Source organism: Perna viridis, chromosome 6, assembly GCF_037379345.1.
Source record: "Perna viridis isolate PV_CMFRI_1.1 ecotype Kerala chromosome 6, ASM3737934v1, whole genome shotgun sequence".
In the NCBI taxonomy this organism is placed as follows: domain Eukaryota; kingdom Metazoa; phylum Mollusca; class Bivalvia; order Mytilida; family Mytilidae; genus Perna; species Perna viridis.
Window position 1 is genome coordinate 40455626 of NC_142450.1, and position 15738 is coordinate 40471363.

General features: G+C 32.5%; 3 protein-coding genes across 5 annotated transcripts in view; 1 reads left to right on the plus strand and 2 right to left on the minus strand.

Annotated features, from left to right (window-relative positions):
* The window catches only part of LOC148614952 (uncharacterized), a 28970-nt gene extending 26350 nt beyond the window's left edge, over positions 1-2620 (minus strand). The window contains exon 1 of the mRNA XM_088589505.1: positions 1987-2620. Coding sequence (XP_088445631.1) covers positions 1987-2266 — 280 coding nt within the window. The 5' untranslated portion in view covers positions 2267-2620. The remainder of the gene's footprint in view (positions 1-1986) is intronic.
* Positions 2621-6669: 4049 nt separating this feature from the next.
* On the plus strand, positions 6670-8827 carry LOC148614953 (uncharacterized). Its single transcript, XM_088589510.1, has one exon. It carries the CDS (start codon positions 7036-7038, stop codon positions 7945-7947), a length of 912 nt encoding a protein of 303 aa, XP_088445636.1. The 5' UTR covers positions 6670-7035; the 3' UTR covers positions 7948-8827.
* Positions 8828-9377: 550 nt separating this feature from the next.
* LOC148614954 (brefeldin A-inhibited guanine nucleotide-exchange protein 3-like) overlaps positions 9378-15738 on the minus strand; it is a 42392-nt gene continuing 36031 nt past the window's right edge. For all 3 annotated transcript variants that reach the window (XM_088589507.1, XM_088589508.1, XM_088589506.1), the window contains 3 exons: positions 13660-14235; positions 13062-13375; positions 9378-12497 (listed from right to left, as the gene is read on the minus strand). In XM_088589507.1, coding sequence (XP_088445633.1) covers positions 12285-12497; positions 13062-13375; positions 13660-14235 — 1103 coding nt within the window. In that variant the 3' untranslated portion in view covers positions 9378-12284. The remainder of the gene's footprint in view (positions 12498-13061; positions 13376-13659; positions 14236-15738) is intronic.

The following is a 15738-nucleotide window of genomic DNA, read 5'->3' on the forward strand; positions in this document are numbered from 1 at the left end:
CAAAATCAGAACTTTTGACAAGGACCAAAACTCTGTTTGGCTTGTTTTAAATATCCTATTTATATTTTAATGAATTGCTAAAGCAAGAATCCATGTACTGTGACTAGAACTTAAGCCACTGGAGACTACCTGTCTGGAGGAAAAATAAACAATTTACTCCACAAGCTCAAGAACTAACAGGTTTTAATGGAAAGTTAATGAAGTTCAATATTATATTTATTTCTGCCTATTGCCCTCTAAAGGAAAAAAAAACTTGTCCAGACAAACACAATTAAAGCTCAATTTCAGTAGTATTATTTGATTTTTGTTACCATATATGTGGTTAAGTATTGTAGAATTTCAATCTTTCCTGCTTTTAAACATTAATGCCTTTATGACATGTTCATTACTTCCAAAAAGAATCCAAGCAATATAGGAACTTACTTCGTAGTACGTTTAGTACATTGTAAAAGAGCAGACAACCCTTCAGGAAGATCATCATTGGTGTCCCTACTACAGTTCTACCATCCCTACTACAGTTTCTACCATCCCTACTAGTTTCTACCGTCCTTACTACAGTTTCTACCGTCCTTACTACAGTTTCTACCCAACTACAGTTTCTACTGTCCTTACTACAGTTTTTATCATCCCTACTACAGTTTCTACTGTCCCTCGTACAGTTTCTACCGTCCATACTACAATTTCTACTGTCCCTACTAAAGTTTCAATGTTTAAACCTAGCACAAAAATGTTTTTAACAATCACTCAAGTTTCATAAACCTGCTTATAATAGGAGTTGTATTCAATGATGGCATTTTTAGGTTCTTTAGGCTGTTAATTTCATAAATGTGAAAACATAAACATTTGTCCATTTATCAACAAAAAATCAGCTACACAAAATACATATGTACATGTTTGAAGGTGTTAAGAGTCATCTCTAGGTAGGAGTTATGAATGTTAATTCAGGTGCCCAGGGACATGGAGATTAAAACAGGTCCCTAGTCAAGCTACAATAAGTTAGGTGTGACAGTTAGATTACTGATAATTTATAATGACCTGTCATTATTTCATAGTCCATGTTGTCCCCTAAAGTGGTGTATGATTTATGGTCAAAATACATGTATAACAACAGTTACCTGTCAAACACATTATCATCATTATCTTAATTGAAATATTTATGATTAAATGTCAAAATGTTTTATGAGGAAGTCTCATCTTTCAGGAACATTTAAAGTTTCTTCAACTTTACAAGTTTTAAGAATTATGTCTTTTTTTAACATTCTATTTCCTTGTCTCTGGAATTCACTAGGTGAAGTATGAACCAGAGTCACAATGAAAAGGTTAAAGTTTATCATCAAATTCAAATGTTTACACAAACTATATCATTTTTTAAAAAGATATATGACAAGTGTAATATGAAAATAGATATTTTGTCCCTAAATATTATTTTAGAAGTATAACATTATCAAAGACTGTTGCACCAACTTATAAATAACCTCTTAGGAATGTTTTAAATCTACATACATAAAATAATGAGAATAAAGTGAAGACATTATGACAGAATCATTTATCAAAATTATCCTTATTTGTCTTAACTCAGATTACCACAAGAAAATATTAACAATAACCAATACAATCAATAATCAATAAACCCACAAGATAATTCACACAGTTCAGCAATAAGGTATCAATTATGTGTAGAACTGCAATACAAGTAATCTTGGAAGCAAGATCTTTTAACAAATCTTTGTTAACATTTATCAAAAAAAATCTTACTTTTATTTCCGCCAGTATTTATTTCCGAACAATTTGAAAATTCAAATTACGTAATTCTGATTGAGTGTAAAACAACAGGTGCCAAGCAGTTCAAAATATGCAAGATCATTTACAATTTAAGTTTGGATAATATAACGATTTATTCAAATTTTTATCAACCTGAAATTATACTGAAAAAATAATACTAAATAAATTTAAAAATATATTTTACCTTAAAAAGTATGTACTTACGAATTTGAACAGTTTTTGCGTCTAACTTATCTACATGATGTTGTATATGTTCTATCTTCTTATTAATATTTTGTGTTCTCTCCAAAATTTTTCTACACTCATCAGAGATGTCACAGAAAATATCATCCGCATGCCTGACAATACTAGCAAGTTGGTATAAAGCTCCTATCAAACAATTTGTTGCAACTTTATTATGTACTTTTCCTTCATCTTTTTCTCTTAGATTTAAAGGTTGTCCTCCTAGATTTGAGGGTTCGACAACCCTCTCTGCTAGTGGCATAACTTTTCCGCAAATTATCCTGAGATTTCAAACATTATTTTCAACTTTTATCAACACACCTGAATTTGTGTATTCCATTCGCGTTTGAACTGAGGCCGCCATGTTCCACAATCAATTACGCTTGGGAATTCCCTTTGAACTATAACAAATCGTAATCACCTTTTCGCATAGGCGTTTAAAGTTGTAATAATGTAAGCTTTCTAAAGCATTAATCCCTATGTAAGATTCTTACATTTTGTAATTGTGTCCCAATTATCCTTTTCTTAAGTTCAACCAATGAACGAAAAAGTTTCATTGACCGTTTAAGTTTTGTTGGTGGGAGTAAGTTGTCATGTTAGAACTGCCGCCAGGTAAATTTGAAACAGGTAAAAATCAAAAATTTAACTGTCATCGGGTTATCGTAAATTTGCAGATTTGTCGCCCGATAATCAAAAGTAAATAAACGATAAAATTCTGGACAATAAATTTTCACATTACTTCCCACGTACATTTTATACGGAGATTTATTTATTTGCAATATAAAGTTTTAAATAAATCTTATTCGTCGATGTCACTCTAGAAATAGTAACAAGTTGACTCCGTAATGATATTTCAGTTGAAGTTAAAATACAATGCCGTGTAAGGCAAACTCCTTATTCTGACTCCACATACAGAACAGCCAACCAGCAAAAAAATTCTATCATGATTTGAAAGCGCATAAAAACGTGCACGTTTTTCAGTTAGCATTTCTACTTATAAAAACGCGTTGAGTTCAACCCCGTATTTCGAGTTTATCAAAGACAATATATTTAAAATTTCAATATGTGTAAAAACTCGTAATTTCAATTTTTAATATGTCGAAATTTCGAGTTTGAATTCGGAATTTCTAAAGTCGAAATTTAGAATTTAAAGATATTCGTTTTCATAATACGCTTCCGTGGACATCTAAACCTGGACAAGACGATACGATGCGCTCCAACTGAATGACTGAAAAGCAAATGTCCGTATTTACGCATTTACTTACGCAAGTGTATAAATCTATCTATTCACTGTACTTATGGCGTGGTATCACTCAAATGAATATGCATGTGCTAAATTCGATTTATGCAAATACTAAATTCGAATTCTCTATATGCTAAACTATTTAAGTATTTACTTCATTCGAATTAAGGATATGCTTTAATATTTCAATATATGTAAAATTTGATTTATGCGTATGCATAAATATTTTAGCATAAGCATAATTTTGCATATGCTAAAATGTTAAAGCATATCCTTAATTGGAATAAAGCATATGCTTAAATAAATTATTTACGCATATGCATATTTCGAATTATGCCTATGCATAAATAATTTAGTATAGGCAAAATTCGAATTTTGTTTATGCTTAAATAAATTATTTACGCATATGCATAATTCGAATTATGCCTATGCATAAATAATTTAGTATAGGCAAAATTCGAATTTTGTATATGCATAAATAATTAAGCATAGGCGAAATTCGAGTTGGGCATATATATAAATAATTATGTATATGCAAAATTCGATTAAAGCATAAGCATAAATCGAAATCAGCATATGCTTAAATGCTTATATTGACCGCCTGATACCGCGCAATAGGTACTGCAGATATAACAATAATGTAGAAAAAGTACGTTGAGGCATCGAAGAAACAGCTAACGCCAACATTAAGTATCATGAATTATTAATTCTCGGTGAATAATTTGCATGTTTATTGATGCGTTCTGGCAATATTCTGAATTGGATACTACACAATATTCTGTGCAACACATTTTGATGTCATTTGTTGTAATAGCACTTTTTATTTGGTGATGTAAATCCTGTAACGCTAATCAGATGTGTTTCTTATGGATTAATGTTTATTATTATAACAAACAAAAAATACATCAAAATAAGGCATGACCATTTTATCAGCAGGAGCGACTGGGATCTTTTTGAAAAAAAAAATATTCCAAATTTTGGAGAAATAATAAAAAGTTTCAATCAATTGAATATGGTGCTATATTTTCCCCCATTACTCAACAAGGCAGATTTTCAAATAAAAATATTGATTTCGGTTGCTGCTGAAATAAAAAAAAATATATATCATCCAACATCCATGAAATCCAAGGCTCCATTCCCCGGATAAAATGATCGGTGTCTAATACGACAACTTGTCAAGATATATTTCGAATCCGAATGTTGTATCAGACTCGATAGAGTTATCTCCCATGTCACAATTATACGTGAAGGCTTCCTTCCACTGGGCACAATATAAACCAATAATCAAAAGGATGATGGTTTTGTGGTCAAAACTATTCGTCAGAATCTGAGCGGAAATTATGTCTTTCAATGTTACTTTTCTTTCGTTCTGATTTCCTTGACTTGACGCTTCTTTCGGTTTTGTTTTTATTGCGAAAAAATATTACAAGTAGTTTCAATCTGGGAAGTTGACGTCTCAAACAAGGTGATCACATGTCTATGTGAAGCGTATTTTTAGATGAAAAATATTCACTCAAGCTCTCATACACTATTAATGTCAGGGGAAAAAGATCTATACATATCTTAAAGGTGATGTTAAATTCGTTTTCGTGGCACTCATGTACCAGCAGAACATGTTTTAAGTTAGGCTGACTTAATCCCTTGGTAATTCAAGGTTCGTGACATGAAACCTCTCAAATTGTTCGTTAAGGAAAGAAGGCAACACTTTCAAATAGGGTTTACACTTCTTATGCATTTAAAACTACTGACACTTAAATTTGAATTGTAATAAAAAGTAACCATTTGGAATGAAATTGTATTCAAAAGCAGATATGTTTTGCATTCTGTAAGAACTTGAGTTTTTTACTAAAAACAAGAATGAGATTGTTGTTTACATTTCATTCATGTTTTGATATGTTGAATTAAATTACATTGAAAATGCCATTTCGAAGGTTATTCCTGGGAAAATGTAAGACGTTGTAAGAGACAGATCTTTGTTCGAGGAAAGGCTACCAAGGGCGGATCTAGACATTTTAAAAAGGAGGGATGCCAGCCGGGATTCCTCAGAAAAAGGGGGTGCTAGGCCATTATCTGCCATATTTTGTCGAATGACAAATTTTCAGATAAAAAATAGGGGTATCAAACCCCTGCACCTTCCCCCTGGTTCCGCTACTGCAGGTGCGTAGCAAAGGAGTAGTGCCATTTCAGAAGAAACAAACAAAGAAACATCAATTAAATTAATCTTTTATGATTGAAAACTTAATAAAATAAAGTACACTCTATTATAGAAACCAATATCATTCTAAGAAATCAACAACGCTTTGCAGTAGATTGGTTTGAAATAAGTAAAACATATTGACAATATCAAATAAATTTGCCCATTTTTGCAAAATCTACACCATATAGAAAAACATTTTTGATAGAAAAGGGACAATCACATGGGAAAAACTCACCACGAAGCAAATAGCCATGAGTGGATCTAGAATGCCCAATATACGATACTTAAGTTTTTGACCATGCACCTAATCCAAGCGATTGCCTGGTCATTGCAGGTGTAAATTTGTAAACTAGATTTGGTTGGATAAAATCCTGTGGTCGCAGTAAAAATAAAGAATTTTCACTGATACTATACAAGCTTTTGGAAGGAGAACACTGCTAACGCGTACTGTGTAAGCCTTTGAAAGCAGAAGTGGATTGTTAACACGTATTACGTAGGTATTTGAGTGGAGAAGCAGACTGTTTTTGTGTGCTATGCCGTAGGCCTTTGAAAGCCCGGGAGAAGTAGACTGCTTACGCGTACTCTTTTCTCCTTTGAAAGGAAAAGTAAACTGCTAACGCGTACTATGTAGAACTTAGAAAGGAGAAGTAGACTGCTAACGCGTACTATGTGGTACTTAGAAAGGAGAAGTAACTGCGAACGCGTACTATGTAGTACTTAGAAAGGAGAAGTAGACTGCTAACGCCTACTATGTGGTACTTAGAAAGGAGAAGTAAACTGCGAACGCGTACTATGTAGTACTTAGAAAGGAGTAGACTGCTAACGCGTACTATGTAGGCCTTTGAAGGGATAAGTAGATTGCTAACACGTACTAAGTAAGTTGGCCTTTGAAAGGAGAAGTAGATTGCTAACGGGTAATATGTAGGCCTTTAAAAGGAAAAGTAGACTTCTTACGCGCTAGATAACAGACATTCCCTACATAAAGACATTTCGAAAAGATTTAGGTGAAATAACAAATCATTCATAAGCAGTCATAGTTGATAGACGAAAATAGTAAAGAAAGACTTCATACAAAGAAATTGAAGGTAAACTTATACATAATATATATTTGAATAAGTTTAATTAAAGTATTTGCTTTCTGCATTAGCATTCATATTCTAACTTCGTCAATCGTTAAGAGTACGTATTCAATTTAACGATCAATAGAGATCTGGTTCCTGGGTATATGCTTCATTATCACTAGACATTTAAAGAATTTTGTCAATAATGAATTGTACAAATATAAATCACAAAATTTCTTTATAAACCATTATATAAGGTGTGGTATATGTTCTAACATGCAGGCCGAAGTAATTGTCAAAAAATCTGTCAAACGGATCAATAATCGCCGATTTTAAAGTTTGATCAATCAACACAGGGAATACACAAAATAACCTACATAGTAGCGAAATCACATAATAATCCTCTAATCGCTGGATAATTCCCATCTGATTTCACAAGTTGATACACATTTGAGACAATGATATTTGAATCATGAAGGAGAGACTATAGATGACGGATTTTTATACAGTGGGATCAAAATAGCAGCAAAATGTCAGCAAATTCGTCCAACTTAGTTCGACAAGAGGACGAACTTAAAAGGAGACTGCAAAAGCTATCTCGTACCTATGACCTAACGACGATGAAAATTTTCATCGTTGTAGAAAGTCTTAGTGACTCTCGTGTGTGCAGCACATACAACCCCGAGAAAAGGAATAAGTGGGATACGTTTCTTTTGAGGAAGGAAGCTTGTCGCTTAGATCTGAACAAACATGAGAAAAACAAACAAAACTACCACGAATTTCTTACCAATATACCAAGGGAGGAGCAGGGCAAGCAATTTGTGTCGGCATTAACTAATCATTTCCACATCAAAGGAGCTGAGGACCCATTCGGACAGGCCAAGAAACACGACCAAGAGGAAGTTAGTGCTACATTCTGTGGACACTTGTGTCGATTGTTCGAACGTAAGATAAACAGTTGGTTCGAAGCTTTCGAAGCTGTAGCGGTCAAACTTACAGGACACGTGAAAGTTTCTAATTTCGTTCGTGTTTTAAGTGGGCAAGTCGATGCACTTTGCCACAAAGATGGTTGTATGTATGCGGTAGCATTTAAAGTTACTGGAATGGACACACCAAGACCTCTGGATGTTGCCGAATTATGCCTGTATAAAAGTCTCGTTATTCAAAATGGACTTGCAGATCCCGATAACCTCAAAATGTGTCTTTTAGCCCTCCACTTGACGCACGAAAAACCTATTTTAAGATTATGGGAATACTCCCCAACTGCGGAAATGGAAGAGTCTATACGAGAAGCAGACATCGACAGACTCATAGACGCGGGAAAACTGAGCCAATACCATGAATTCTGGAAGGACAATGTTCACGTGGTACCAGCTCCTGTATTGTCGGACAGGTCCACATATGGCTCATCTAGGGGACAAAGGGAAGACAGCTACAGATAAGAGACAGGCTAATTCTGAATATGGCGCGTTTCGTTTGTGCTTTTTGTCCACGATATAGATATGTTATAACATTTAGCACTTTCCATAACTACTAAGCAGTTTTCAATGATCAATTCAAAAACTGCAAAAATTTAACACTAAAACAAATTCCTATCATTCGTATCAATAAATAAGGACAACTTATTCCAAAGTTCAAATGTTGAAGTGTACTCGTCTCTATGATGATATGCAATCATTTTCAAATCTTCGAGAGATTAGAGACACTATCTAAAAAGAAGTATTTTTGGTACCACATGTGTATTCTTTTTTTTGCTGAAAGTTTTTTTTCACTTATAAAATCACCCCCATATCATCTTCAATGCCCACAAAATTTTATATTAATATTTTTGTAATTCTATCAAAGATGTGCCATACAAATCATGTACTTATTCAAAAATCATTTTCATGATAAGTCATTTTAAACCAATCAATTTAATGGAAGTAGTGGTGGCTCAGACTGGCAAATGGATATTAATATATAGTATCATACTTATGACTTTTGACTTGAAATAACAATGAATAATACCATAATAATCAGAATCAGTCTGCTGTGAATTATTTCTTTTTTTTTCACTAATCCATTTGTACCAATGCAATATTTATAAATTCACACCTATTAGCTACAGACAGGACTGTTTCCAAGGATGAGTAGAAATTAACCAGATGATATCATTATTGGTATAAAAGTGGTAGAGAAGTCAATAGCCTTAGGTATAGAACAAGGACATTCATGTTTATTTTTACCATGTCTGATATTTTTCTATGAATTAATTCGTTGCGTTATTAATGTTCTTGTAAGTTATTACTTGCCTATTTTGTTTACAATAAATGTTTTATAAGGGTTATGTTTATTATTTGTACAGAAAATTTTCATGTAGCAAAATTGACTAGCAGATAACTATATGGAATTTACAATATACTGATTATTGAAAATTTCTTGCTCAATTTTCACACCTTCTGACTGGTGTGTGAAATAATGTATCTTTCAACAGATGTATTTTTTATTGTCAACAGATGATTCATTTGAGTCCTGTAGTAGTCATCAAGACAAGTTGTTTTCCAAAGAAACAAATTTTTTGTGATTTGCCAATAAAATGAGCTACAGTCAAAAATAAAAAGGTATTAAAGATACATAATATTACAACATATTTTGTGTCAAACTGCTTTTCTAAACTCTTCATACAATGTATTTACATGTATTTCTATTTTAGTAATTCTACAATGTATAGCAAACCTCACAGTTTGGATTGAAAAATAATCATCTGTGGATGTCACGGAAGATTTTATATATTCTTCTCTTCTTTGTGTAAAAATTTATTTTTTACACACCATATACCACAGAACTACAAGAAAATGACAATTAAACAGATGATGATATGAAAACTATCAACACCAGAAATATAACTTTTATTCAACAAATGTAATACATTGAATAAACAACAGATCAGAAGGATAAATAAATATTTGATATTGCACTGACATAACAAGAGGAACAAACTTTTTACTGACATCATAACAAGTACCATACATACATGTACATGTATATGAGATTTGGCAATATACAAAAATGTAGCATCACAACACAACAAATGGATTTCATGATGGAAAGGGATTTCTGTAAATAAGATTACTGGCAGTATTTTATGCACAAACACAACTTCAGCAATAGTGCTATTAGCATAGAGCTGTATAATATGGAAATGCAAAATTCACAAATCAATTATAGAAATAAATGGCAGCAGCTTGCACCACATGAAACTTTAAAAAATAACTTTTTTAAATTACTTTTAAGTAAGCTCCTCTCTATCCCAAGCATCAATAGCAATTTTGTTTTTATCCATGAGAAAAAGTAATCTTCCTTATAGCATTACTGAATTAGACAGATGACAATTTTAAAAACATAGTTTACATAATTAAAATATGAAAAAAAATTAGTTATTTAAGTGCTTCATTAAGTCAGAAAGTAGAAAAATAATGAAATAAATTCATTCTTAATAACATTAATTTGATAAAACAGGCACAAAATTCTATACACTATACCAATATTAAGTGATTTCAATGAGCTATATGTGTTCAGTCTACCGTCGGAGAACTACTGACTATGTTTTCCCCAAGATAGATCATTACCTATTGTTTTGAGTATGCAATATAGATTTATTAAAAATATATACCCTTATATTTGCTTGCAAATGAACAGCATTTCAAATCTGCTGTTAGTATGGTATCATTCTAAACATTTTTAATACTTTCTTTGCAAGAAATGTTAAGAACACAAAATCCTTCATTTGCAGAAATCTATGAAGGAGACAATTAAATGATAATTCATCCCAAATATATTTACCAGACAAATGTATTTGAATGAAAAACTGATAAAAATAACACTAATGTATTATCTATCACAACAAGAGGCAATAGGTTGATCCAGGCAGCTAACCCCCACTCTCTATAAGCTCCCTCTTAGACCAGTAAGCCCCCTTGGACTTTCCACCAGAGTTTCTGAATCTGAATAATTGGCTACGGAATATATTACCATTGGTTGATTCAAAATATTGCTTGCTAAATTTTGCTAAAGAAACTATCAATTACATTATTTCACCTACAAGATTTCTAACATAAAATATGAACCAATAATAAAAACCAAAAAAAAAAAAAACACTTAACAATAAACTAATCAAAAAGTTTGGCATCAGAATCAGATCCATTGTAATATACTGGCATAGCAGATTGTTACAGTCCAAACATTGTAATATACTGACATAGCAGGTTGTTACAGTCCAAACATTGTATATATTGGCATAACAGGTTGTTACAGTCCAAACATTGTAATATACTGGCATAGCAGGTTGTTACAGTCCAAACATTGTAATATACTGGCATAGCAGGTTGTTACAGTCCAAACATTGTAATAAAAAGATGTGTCAAACCTTCAAAACTTACAATCTTATTATTGTTAAAGTCACTAAACCTAAAACTCTCTTATTTATTAGCAAGACTATACTGACAATCGTCAAGTTCATTTTGGGACAACAGAAACCTTACTACTTATTTAAATACTCAAAAAGTTAAAGATTCTTGTAACTGTTGAAACATGGTATATTACTGGTTGATGTTTTTATACCTCATATTAGTATACAGATGTGTCTAACCTGCATAACTAATAACATATTTAATGTAAATGTCACAAAAACTCTCCAATAAATCAGTAATACATGTACCAGTACATCTTGTTATTTAATAACAACCCCATTATCTACTTTTGTGGAGATAAAAAAATACTATAATGACAGTCTTCAAGGTCATCAAATGTCAACTTAAACTCTATCACCTACTAGTTTTTAAAATGTTAAAAAGTTTGAGATTCCTGTAACAAAATACAACTGAGATTATGCAAAAACCATGAATGAAGTCAACAGTGTTATACATGTTTATTCCATGGTACCACAAGGCTCACTACAAAGTAGAACACAATAGTTAACACAAAATGAGTTATTATTTATGGCATTGATGGATTGACTAGACTGATTTAGTAACAAGATAGAAACATCAAATTGTTCCTACATTAATAACTACAGATATTCTGGAATGGGCACTAAATTTAACACTGAAGAAAGGATACCTATGAGTTCCTTCAAATTAAATGTCCCATGTTAAACACCAATACTATTGCTCCCACTGCATGATGCATATCTATTTATTACACAAATTCATTTATTTCTCCACCATTGTTTGCATGTTTACTTCTATTGATTGCAATTTAAATGTAAAATTTTAAAATTTAAGTACCAGTCTATATAAAATTCAGACACTGTCCATATTAAAGTGATTCATGGTGAAGAAAAACCCACCGAACAATGCTTTTTCAATCTGCATATGCTATATTTTTACGAAACAGTTGTCCTTTCTATATTCAGATCTGTACTTTTGAGAGAATCATACATTTATCTTCCACTAAAATCAACAAATCGAACAAAATCAAGAAAGATAACTCTGCAAAGTGCTAATTTCATGTATATTCTATATAGATTTTATCTCAAAAACGCAACGACAAAATGAAAAACTATGACTGGTTATGTGGTCTGTAACTGATTCTGAATAAGAAATAAAAGTGAATTTAGTGGGTTTTTGACATGCATGAATCATATTCTGCCTGATTTTTAGAAAGACTGATACTTAATCACAAAAATAACCTGATATTGCACATGTTTCTCCAAATAAATACCGGTAGTGGCTATTTTAATGCATCCAGGTTTACCAAGTATTGCAAAATCACATAAAATCTGTAACTATGCATGCAAACACTAAGTAACAAAGTCCATCATAACACCAATACGATGGACCCATTGTCCCAAGGCCTCCCGTAGTCGACGGTCTTCTCCGTGACATACTAACTGGTTGACGCAGTAGAACATTGCAGGTTGAAGCAGTCTGAACTGAGTGTCTGGTTGTTGTTGGAATAGCCCCAGGGTCGTACAGAGAAGTTCTGTCCAAGACTGAATTCTGGCTTCACTGTCCTGTAGGGTAAAAAACGTTCATTCATGCTGTCAGTGAAATTAATACTGCCTGCTCTTTGTGCAGAATAGAAAGTACTGGTACTTATTTTATGGTTAGGATAACAAGGCTGATACTACATGTACTTTTTAAAGACAGCAACATAAGATGTAATTCATGTATTGAAATTTACCGTAAGGAATTATTTTAGTGGTGGTTTATACTGAAAAAAAAAATGTGGCATGATTTCATTCATAGTAGTTTTAACTCCAATTTTTAATTTTTTCTCCATATCACATAAATTTTATAGTTGCAAAATTGAACAATTCACTTATGTGTTAATTACAATCTGGAGAGTTTTTTCAAGTTAAATACATTACACTCATTATGAGGTTATCCTTTTACATACTTATCATTATTTCCTATTAAAATCTCCACTACATTTGCTGTTTTTTAGAGGGAGGGAAATAAGAAGATAATAAGGGCAATATTAATGGTCAACCTGTTCAATAGTTCAATCTTTTTGACTGTCTGGTAAAAACTTAAAAACAAATAACAATAAACAAAACAATGCATGCTCTTACTACCTTCATTATTGAAGACTTCCTCTGTTTAGCAATAGTCTCATCAATGCTTTCAGATTTCTTGAGTATTGGTTTTTGTTTTTTCTCCTTGGATATTTTAACAAAGGTTGGCATGGCATGGTGTTGTTTGCGTTTTTTATATTCGGTCATTAGTGACTTTATGAGCGTGTCTGTTGCCAGGGTGTACACTTTGCTCTCCTGTTCTTCTCGTATTTCTCGTTTACTTTTCATATGTTTGGAAGATACTGATGCTGTGTCAAAATTATCATCAACTGTTTCCTCTGTTAACAGCTCTGGAGTTGCTTGTTGGTACACCTCTGTAAAGTAAAATACTCCAAGTTAAATCTGTATCAAATTGACATATTTTTTTCAAAATGAATATAAATTTGAATTTGAAAATCTGAAGTAACTAGTTTGATATTCAGACTATGGTTTGTTCAACTTACTGGCAATTTTTTAAAATTATTTTGTTAACAAGTTTCTAAATATCTAATTGAGACTTTGCTACAAGTATATATAAATTATTTGAGGTTTGCAGTGCAAAGATGTTAAAAAAACACCCATAAATAAATATATCTGATGGTAGTCTTATGTCCCATACCTTGAAGAGGAACATCTTTTGTGGTTATGACACATTCTCTATCCTGTGAAGTCTCTGATTCGGATCTTGATTTTTTCTTCTTTTTTACAAAGTTGGAGGAGAATTCATCTGGCTGAGCTATGATGAAAAAGACCTGCTGCTCTGACATCTGATCAACTTTAGATGAAGACTCATCATAAAGAATATCTACATATGTATGGCACAGTTCATCACAAACACTCCTTAACAACTGTAGGAAAAGAGATGGGCAAGCCTCCATCTTACTTTTGTTGGTTAGATATTCTGACTCCAGCTGATTGATATCCTTTATAAAGTGATCTACCCCAGTAATACATTTGATGTGGTTACTGCTCAGGTCTGGAATGTTGATACAGATCTGTAGTAATGTATGGATGTAGAATATCATTGATGCCCCTGCCTGCTTGTAAAGATTGACAGCTACCTCTGTCCTGGCTACTTTCTGTATGAGGAACTTCAGACCTGGTCGAGAGTCAAATTCAGCAGCAAGTTTGTAGGACTGACGTAAACAATGTAAGAATCTGATGATGTTCCTTACTGACAGGTGATTCAGAAGTCCTGTAATAAAATGTAAGACTTGATGATGTTTTTTACTGTCAGGTGATTCAGAAGACCTGTAATAAAATGTAAGAACTTGATGATCTTCCTTACTGACAGGTGATTCTGAAGACCTGTAATAAAATGTAAGACTTGATGATGTTCCTTACTGTCAGGTGATTCAGTAGACCTGTAATAAAATGTAAGAACTTGGTGATATTCCTTACTGTCAGGTAATTCAGAAGACCTGTAATAAAATGTAAGAACTTGATGATCTTCCTTACTGACAGGTGATTCAGTAGACCTGTAATAAAATGTATGAACTTGATGTTCCTTACTGACAGGTGTCCAATGTGTCCTACTTAACTACCACAGAACACCTGTGTGATCTTTTGGACACAGTCTTTCAAATCTGAATAGCTGTCAATTATGATGATCTTAACCTTTGAATTTGCCATCCACCATCATAATTGAGTTATTCAAACTTTAACATTTAAAAAAAACAGTGTCCAATTGATTACACAGGTATTTTATGGTAGTGAAACAGGGGACATTGGAAAAATGTAGGACAAATTTCTACCTATAGAGCTATTTAAATCACTCACTAACCTACCTAAATTTGTATTGAAATTGGAACTGGTCTATTTCAACTAGTTGCAAAATTTGTCCCAACTTAGTTTTGTTTTATTTGAAGTGCGTATTGTGGACAGATCAATGTTAATGATGTCACAGTAATAAGTTAGTTAATGTAAAATAACCTATCTTGCCCAGATGAGAAATTAATAATCAAATCAAATTATAAAGAAATAATCTCAAACAAGTGAGCAGGTTATATTCACAGGTTCACCATGGGCATTGAGGTTATTTCAAATAGACCAAATTACTAGTAGTATCAATTCAATTGTCTGTTTTACATGTCTGGTTCTTGTCCCTGGATTACATTCTTTTGATTACTGCTATACATGGATCCAGAAACAGTCAAAAATGACGGTCATTGACTGACAAATTTTGCAAATGACAGACGTCAATTTTCCAATATCGGACATACAAAAATTGTCAACCCTTATAAATTACAGTCTGTGTGGTTTTATTAGTGTACAAACATCCTGTCTACCAGTGTCCTAATTGTTTATTGGAAATTAATTGACAGGTGTGTGTTAATTTTAGCCAATGTGCAGTCACCTGTGACTGTGATTTACCTGTAACTGATTAGTTGATTGCATAATTGAATTAACGGTACACGTGCAGCCCCACTGCCTATACAAATTAATTGAAGTAACTCGGAGAATCTTCATACATTTATTAATTAAGAAAAAGATTAACAAGTCCACCATTTTCCCGCAGATTTTTCAGAGGTAATAACGAAAGCACATGGAACTGAAACTACGAATCAGTCGTACATGTATTTTGCAATTATTAATTCGTCGATTGAATTGTTTTAACACAGAAGTCAACAGACCATTTAAATCAATATGCAAAATGTGTTCGTGATTTCCTTTTATAAATAATCAACATTTTTTCCAT

What these genes read in the sequence shown, in the direction of transcription:
- LOC148614953 (XM_088589510.1), top strand. Translation starts at nt 7,036, where the DNA reads ATGTCAGCAAATTCGTCCAACTTAGTTCGACAAGAGGACGAACTTAAA.